Source organism: Corvus brachyrhynchos, unplaced genomic scaffold (assembly GCF_000691975.1).
Source record: "Corvus brachyrhynchos isolate BGI_N302 unplaced genomic scaffold, ASM69197v1 scaffold904, whole genome shotgun sequence".
Lineage (NCBI taxonomy): Eukaryota > Metazoa > Chordata > Aves > Passeriformes > Corvidae > Corvus > Corvus brachyrhynchos.
In genome coordinates this window covers 647,657-655,980 of record NW_008237536.1, presented here as the reverse complement: position 1 = coordinate 655,980, position 8,324 = coordinate 647,657, and the positions used below count along the sequence as shown (strand labels likewise).

At 58.3% G+C, this 8,324-nt stretch overlaps 1 protein-coding gene across 1 annotated transcript in view; it reads left to right on the top strand.

Annotated features, from left to right (window-relative positions):
• LOC103613792 overlaps positions 1-8,324 on the top strand; it is an 11,087-nt gene that overhangs the window by 805 nt on the left and 1,958 nt on the right. Inside the window, 8 exon segments of the mRNA XM_017731583.1 lie at positions 272-338; positions 436-570; positions 4,199-4,215; positions 4,217-4,341; positions 5,813-5,886; positions 7,188-7,302; positions 7,433-7,506; positions 8,022-8,174. Coding sequence (XP_017587072.1) covers positions 272-338; positions 436-570; positions 4,199-4,215; positions 4,217-4,341; positions 5,813-5,886; positions 7,188-7,302; positions 7,433-7,506; positions 8,022-8,140 — 726 coding nt within the window. The 3' untranslated portion in view covers positions 8,141-8,174.

Sequence of the window (8,324 nt, the reverse complement as noted above, 5' to 3'; positions counted from 1 at the left end):
CGGCTGTGACGGGGGCCTGGAGGGCTCGCCCTGTCCGTCACCCCCTTCGCCCCTCTCTGACCAGTTCCTCCAGCAGGAGCCGGGGTGAGAGGAGCGGGGGATGCCAAGCAGGGGAATTGCCTTGAGCAGAGCCCTCGACCTTGGGCTGGGAGGAAGGGTCGCAGTGCTGGGCTGTGCGGAGGGGAGGCGCCTGCGATCCCTCTGCTCTGCTGCCCCTCCGACCTCTCCCCTTCCCGTCCCTCTCTGCTCCCCCTTCGCCCCTTGCGCACAGTGGGGCAGCGACAGGCAGCTGGAGAGGCAGGGGAGGAGGGATGGAGCCAACTCCAGCACCCTGCTGGGTACTGCCTGGGGGGTGTGTGGTGCCCACGAAGCTGCTCAGCTCCTGAGTGAGCTGTGGGAAGTTTTGATCCGTTTCCTTTGTGCCTTTCCTGGCAGGGTGTATCCTCCCCTACAACCCCCGTGGGGGTCTGAGCACCTTCATCACCCGGGTCCTCTGCTCCAGCAGCCGGGTGACATCGGGGTGGCGCAGGGGCTGGACTCAGGGTGCTGGGTATGGCCTGGACATCCCCCGTGGGTGTCTGTAAGCAGGACTGTAGTGGCTGCGATTTTGTTGATTCGGTGCAGTTGTGTGAACTCCCAGCTCCTGGGGACCTTGGGATGGGTGAGAACCTTGGGATGGGTGAGGACACTGCAACAAGCCCTGCCTGCTGTTTGGATGCTGCTCTGCTGCTTGCTCCCAGCCAGGACAGCTCAGGCCAAGCCTGTGGAGCCCTGAGCTCCTGGAGCCTCTTGTCCTGCTGCTGTTCAGGCTGAATGTGCCCTGTCCCTGCTGCTCTCTGGAGCACAGGAAAGCACACGGCTGAGTTAGAGGCCATTTGGGATGGTGCCCCCATAAAGAGCTCTGACCCCTCCACAGGGGGCTGTCAATCGATTTCCCAACTTTAATCATGAAGAAAATTGCTTGAAACTCACCCTGCACTGTTGGCTGCCGTGACTCATCCCAGGCTCGCTGCTGACTGTCCAAATGTTTTCCCCAAACCTTCTGGAGTGGAAGTCTCTGGCCATTACACTCCTCGTGTGTAACACACACCCTGGGCTGGGTGTTACCAGAGCATCTCCAAATTTCAGTCAAAGCTTTCTCCCCCTCCTTGGTTGGCCACGTTGAAGTGGTGCCGGGTGGGATCCCTTTGGCTCAGGCACTGGGGGTTTCTGTGTGGGGGTTTCTGTGTCTGTAGGTTTCTGTGTGTGGCTGTGCTGCTGTGGGAGCGCTGTGGGAGCAAAGGGACCCCTGGACAGTGTGGCCACACCTGGGGCCATCCCTGTCTGTCCCCAAAGGGAGATTTGGATTGTGAGCTTGATCACAGCTTTAATGAACACCCTGCCTGGGGTGTCTCCTTCTCCAGGTGCTCCCTCCCAGGGTTCATGGGCTTCATTTTCCAGGAGTTTTCTCCTGGCACTGCCTTCCCTCTGCTTCTGCCCTGAATTCAGCAGCTCCAGGGACACGAAGGTCCTGTCAGAACTTCTTGTCCAGCACTGACTGCTTAGGGGAGCAGTTCCCTGGGATTCCTGAGGGATGCAGAGTGTCAGGACCTGACCACAGCACCTGAAGGCACAGCCAAGGGCTGGCACCCTCCAGCTGAGCCCTGAGGCTCTGGCTGGGCTGTGCTGCAACCTTCTCACTGTCCCCACGTCCCAGCACACTCCTGACCTGGGCAGTGTCCAGGAAGGTGACTTCAAGGTGTGTGTGAGGGCAGGGTGGTGCCAGCCACACCTGATGGGAACCATCCCAGAGCTGAGCCTCAGGCTGGAATTACAGCCCAGCCTCCTGCTGCAGGTGGGGGAAAGCAACTCAGCTCTTCCACCTCCTCCCCTCCCAGCACTGCCACCTCATCCCTCTGCCTGCACAGGTGAGGATTCACCTCTCCCACCTGGAATGGATGTGCTGACGACATTCTGGGATGAGAGGGAGAAGAAGGGATGCTGACAGCTGTTCCAAACCCTGGTGCTCCTCCTGGGAAATACCTGGCTGGGAACCTCAGCCAGATGACTCTGCCAGCAGGGATAGGTGACATTCTGGGTTATTCCCCACCCGGGCAGGCCAGGAGTGATGGTCCCCCTGCCCAGCCCCGCCCCTGTGCTCCCGGGGCTGGTCGGTGTGCCCTTGGATGGAGGCTGCAGGAAGCTCCGGGTTTATCTGTCTCCGTGTTCATTGGCACACCTGGGCAGCCACCAGCCTTGTCACCTCTGCCTGGGCACAGAGGGGACACAGCAATGCAGCTTTTCATGACAGCTCTGGAGCTGAGCTGACGTACAGCCCCAGGGAGCGGCTGCCCACGGGCACATCCAGCTGTGCCACCTGCGCCTCCAGCTGTGCTGGCACCTGCACATCTGCCAGCATCTGCCACGGGTCCCTGAGCCATCCCCAGCTGCTCAGCTGGGTGCAGCTGCAGCCAAATATCCCAGGCCAGAGGAGCTTCGGGGTGGCAGAGCCCCAGGATGCTCAGGATGAGGGACCTCAGCATCCCGGTCCCCTAGCAACCGCACTCTGGTCCCTTAGCAACCGCATGCTGATGCTGTAGCAGCCACAGGCCTGCCCCTTGGCAACCCCGTCAGGAAATGAGGCAGAGGGAGGGGGCTGTGCAGAGCCCGGGGCAGGAGCTGCTGGAGGGCTCATCCAGCCTCACACCCTGCCCAGCCCAGGGATTTGTCTGTCCTGATCAAGCACTGGCTCCTGGCAGCATCCCGAGGGCTCTGAGCAGGGAATGAGTGAGGAGTCACACCCTGGCATCAGCTGAGCCTTCGTGCCTGGGGGAGAGGGAGACAATCTCCGAGAAATCCTCATGAGCTTCTCAGCCAGAAACAGCAGAAATTTCTTCTCCAAGCCACTCACAGGAATCCAAACTATTGGATTTCCACAATAAAGCTTCCCTGCTGGAAGTCTTGGAAATATGTCCCACTCTGGGAATGATTTCCCGGGCAGTGTTCTGTGATGGGGAGAGGACAGGGAGCGCAGAGTGTTCAGTCTTGGGCCTTAGAGTTTGTCTCTTCCTGCCTGTAACCCTCAGCACTGGCCTGGATCCCATTTGAATGCCCAGACCCCATATCCTGACATCTCCCATCATCCCTGCCTGGAAAATCCTGCTCCTGGAGCCGTAACAGGGCTGTGCTTTCCCCTCTCCCTGCATGGGGAAAGTCCCAGGGCTGCAGGAAGGCAAAACCTCAGAGGGGAGAGGTGCCCTGTGAAGGCTCAAAGGAAGCAGACTTTGCCCTGATGTGGTATTTGGAAGGGTTTGGAATATTTTCCCACAGCCTGGCTCTGCTGCAGCCCCCTGTCCCCAGCACATCCTGGGATTAGCCAGGATGTGATGAAGGTGCTGCTGCCTGGCACTGGTCACAGGCTCAGTGTCGTGTCTGAGAGCCAGACTGGGCTGGGAGCTGGCTTGGAGCAAATCCTCAGCTCTCCCCATAAAACTGGCTGGGAGCCACTGTGGGATCCACACAGCACCCACGAGTAAATCCGCGGGGCGGTCTGGGGCAAAGGAGTGGGATCTGTGTGTGTGAGTCACGGAGGGCGAGGAAGAGCTGCTGGTCAGAGCCACGGACGGGGGTGGATGGGCTTTCATCCTGTCCATCCCTCCAAAATACAAATTACAGCCCCTTTATCCCACATTTTGCTGGGAAGCCCCTGCCCCTTGCCCTGAGCAGGTGACCCCCCTTTCCCTGCCTCAGTTTCCCCGGGTGGGGATGGATGTGATCCTCAGCACTGCAGAGGGTGCGGGAGCTGAGCTGAGCTGCCCTGCTGGGTCTCAGGGGGGCTTCTCCCCAGAGAGCTGGGAAGGATGGGCGGTGTTCATCCAGCGTGTGAGGGAGGGGGAGCAGCAGAGGGAATTTCATCCCCGTGACCCCTCAGCTCTGAGCTTTGTGTGCCCAGGATTTGCTCCTGGCCATGCAGAAGGAGGCTGCTGGGCAGGCTCAGCTCTCTGTGCTGGACCTAGCTCTGGAAAAAGAAAGGGACATTCCCACTCTTCCCTCCAGCAGTTTCCAGCTCCCTTGGCCTCCTGCTGTTGGGAGAGGGGGAGACCCCTGGGGATGCAGGGTTTTGTCCCAGCACAGAGCCCGGCACAGGAGCCGGGAGCAGGGGAAGTGCTGCTGGGCCCAAGGCTGCCCTGAGGTCCCTGCTGGTCTCCTGCTGCCTAAGGTGGCTCCCATTCCTTTTCCAGAGGATGAGGTTGTGTCCATGGCCGACTCCACCACCACCATCGATGACATCGAGGGAGAGCTCTTCAGGATCGAGCGGATCCGGGAGATCCTGGTGCGCAGGGAGTCGGAGCTGCGCTACATGTGAGTCCCTGTGCCCCCTCCTGCTCTGCTCCCTCCCAGGGACACCCCAGCACCTCCTCCTGCCCAGCCAAGCACAGCCCAGCCCCAGGGATGAGCAGGGCTGCGGCTGCTTCCCACCTTGTTTCCCAGCTGGAAGTGCAGCCTCTCGCACGCTCTGGCCTTGCTCTCCTGAATGGGTCCCTCTTACACACCAGCCACTGTGGCTGGGGAGCTCTGAGCCAGCTGAATTCTGTGCAAGCAGAGTTTATCACACAGGTTTGACCCCTCAAGTGTGCCCACATCCCACCGGCTCCAGGTGTTCCCAGCCGGTCCATGCTCTTCCTCAGTGTGAGGCTCTTGGGCTGGGCTTGGGAAGGGACCTGGGGTTTGGTGCTTTGGGGCTGCTCTCTGGAGATTTGCCCCAGCAGGAAGATCTGGCTTTGTCCCAGCACCAGGATCTGCAGCTGCTGAGCAGCCACACAACCACAGTCTGCTCTCCCCGGTTTGAAGTATTGCTCATCCTCCCACCTCCCCTTTTCCTCCTCCATGCCCTGGGGCCACCAGGACATGCTGGAATTGGCCTGGCACCAGTGCCTGGAATGTTTTCCCACAGCCTGGCTCTGCTGCAGTTCCCTGTCCCCAGCGCATCCCGGGACTGCTGGATTAGCTGGGATGTAGCATCCCATCCCTGCATCGCCTCCCTGCATCCCACTCTCCACTCCCAGCACAGCCTTTGCAGCCTGGTGAGGAGGGGAGGATTTTCTCCAGGGTCCATCTCAATAATCAAAGAAGTTTTGGAATAAAATTCTCCAGGGTTTTCAGATCTAAGGCAATAAAACAGCCCCCAGGTTGCAGTGGTGCCCACCAGCACTTGGGGGGATAAAGGACATTTTCCATGGGTCTATTGGGAGATTTTATGTGTTTGGAGGAGAAGACCTGACCAACATCCAGAGTTTGGGTTGATTAGGCTTTTCAATATCACTAAAGGGCCGTAGTCAGCCCAGTCCTCAGATCCCACCCTGTCAGCCCAGCACCAACGGGGATTGTGGCAAAGGTGACACTTTCTGGGCTGTGGCACTTCCTGTGCTGCCTTTGGGACTTGACTGGGTCCCCACTGGTCCCTGCACTGAGGGACCCCACAGCCTGGGAATCCCTGGGTAAACCCAGCGTGAGTGGAAGCTGGGAGCTGCTTCAGAGGCTCGCATTTGGAGCCCCTCGGAGGCACAGTTCTCCCTGAACTCGTTGTTGAAAAGGATTTTTGGAAATCATCAAAAGTATACTTCTTAAAAGCTTTCCATAGCAACAGTACCCGATGCTCTCCGGTGCCGTCGAAGCTCACAGCTCTTGTTTGGCTTCTCCATTGTCTTGCGCATGGAAAACAAAGGGAAATCTGGGATCCCCACCACAGGCACTGGCTGGGTGTTGCTCCGGGGGTTTGGAACCTCTGCTCTCCCAGTTTTCCCCCTCAGAGGTTCCGTTTGTGTCTCCACAGGATGGATGACATCCAGCTTTGTAAGGAAATCAGCCGGCTGAAAACAGAACTCCAAAAACTCCTGTCCCTGCCCGGTAAGGCTTTGGGGAGCTTCGGAGAGCCCCACCCTGCTGCCTCGTGGGGGCTTTTAATGCCAACACCTTCCAGTCCATAAACCAGGACTTTCCCTAAACCATGCCTCAGAGCAGAGATAAACTGGTCTTCTCTGTTACTGGAGAAACGAGCCTGGCTTTCCTTCCTGCTTTGGGCTTTCATTTCTTGCCTTTTCAGCACTCCCAGACTCAGCTGAGAGCAGAAATTCTGCTCTCTTTGTCTCCTTTGTAAGTTGACTCAGACCAGTCTGATCTGGAAAAATCCTGCACATCCCTGTTCTTGTGAGACAGCCACGGCAGCCTTGGGGTTGGATAAAGACTGGAACACGTCAGTGCTTACTCAGAGCCCAGCCAGGGCTGGGGCTTGAAATGTCCCCAGTCAAGGTGCCTTTAATGATTCAGATCATCACCGTGGTCATGATGGGCTCTGACATCAGCCAGGGGAGAGAGAGGGACTGCGTTTGTCCCGTGGGACCTTAACTCTGACAGGTTCTTCCTCATGACTGCAGGTTGTTAATTAACTGCAAGTGGCCGTTGTTAATTAACCCCAAATAGCCGGGGCTTGGGCACAGCCTGACGTGTGGCAGCCAAATGCCACTTGAAGTGCCCGTGTCCCCCGCAGGCAGGTGGAGGCTGCTCAGAGACAGTGCCCAGGTGACTCTGCCTTAATTCAGGGGGTGGGAGAGCCCAGCCCAGGCCAGAACAGCTCCCCGTGCCAGGGAATTCATTCTCTGCACGACACCACAAGAAAACCCTTCACTTGCTGGGGACGTTTTACAACAGGATGGGTCTGAGGCAGCACCTGGATCAATCTCCCAACTACAAATCAATCCTTGGTTTGGGAGCTGCTGAGACCTGGCTGGCTCCATCCTGCAAATTTTGCTGTGTTTTTATTTAGCTGAAGGAAGACTCGTGGTTGATCCAGTCTGGGCTGGGCTGGTTTTGGAGCTGGCTGGAGAATTCAGACGTGGCGTTAAGCAGTACAAACAGCCAGAGTTCCCACCTCGGGTGGCTCCCCATTGATGTTTCCCACTCCTGGCTGTCGTCTCTGTGTATCCCACTGTATCCCATTCCATACCAATTCACACAGGACAGGCATTCTTAGTGATGGGAGAGCCCTCCCAGCCTTCACTTGCTGCTCACTGAGCAGCCAGAGCCTGGATCCAGCTGCTTCCTTTGGGTTGGCTTTGCCCCCAATCTCAGAGCTGGGCAGAACAGAGCAGGGCTGGCCTGGCAGGAGGGGCTGGCCCCTGTGGGGGTGAACTGTGCTCCCTGTGCTGCAGAGAACCAGAAGTCCAACGAGGAGAAGCAGAGGGAAGAGGAGCTGGTGCAGCAGATCCACAAGCTGGTGGAAACGCGGGATTTCCTAGTGGATGACGTGGAGTTTGAGAGGCTCAGGTAGCTGCTGTCACTCGTTCCTTGCGCTGGGGACAGTGCAATCCACCCCCTGAGCCGTGTCCTGCCTTGCCAGAGCTCCCGGGGGCCTCATTGCTCCTTTCCTGAGCAGAAACCGAGTTCTTTGTCACAGGGAAAGGGAAGAAGACAAGGAAATGGCCGAGTTCCTGCAGAGCAAGCTCTCCAAAAGCTACCTCCAGAGAGCAGGTAGGTGCTGACAGGGTTCATTCCTGGCACTGAACCTCCCTGGCATTTCTCCCCTTTCCCGAGCACTCTGTCTCCAAGATTTGACTGCCTGGGACTGGCTTACCTGGAGGAGGGTGGGGAAGTGGAACTGGGGGATGCTGGTTCTTGAGATCACATTGTGGGAACATCTGGAATTGGAAGAGGTGTTAGGAATCCATTTCCCAGCCTAGGAGAATGGGATAGGTTATTTTAGAGCTGACAGACTTCCTCTGACCCTTTAATATTGCCTCACACCTCAGATGGGTGCAGGATGGACACCACATCCTCTGATGAGAGCCACCCTGTGCTCTGTTACCTCCCCAGGGCCATGGGAAGCATTCCCAGCCCTGGGGACACCCCAGAGCAGCCACGGCAGTGTCCTCATGGTGCAGGGGCTGTGGCTCTGAGGGGGTCAGCAGCAGCCCCAGAGGAGCTCTGAGCACCAGCCCTGGGCTGTGCCCTGTGCTGTGGGCAGACCCCGATTCCTCTGCCCGCAGCTCCTGTCCGAGAGAAGAAGATGACGTCGAGGGGACAGCAAACCTCCACTCCCTACGTGACCAAGACAGGCCTGACCCTGCTCAAGGAGTGCTGTGGCTTCACCTGCTCCATCATGTAGGGCACTGCCAGCCCCTGGCACAGGACACGCCGTGGTAGGGGCAATTCCCAGGAATCTGGGACAGGCAGGAGGGGCTTCCTTGGAGCTGGGCCTTCCTGGGCAACCCTACAGGGATGTGCCATGATTCTGGGAACAGGGATTGCCCAGGGGGCTGTGTCAGTGGCACAGGACAGTCCTGTGGCTG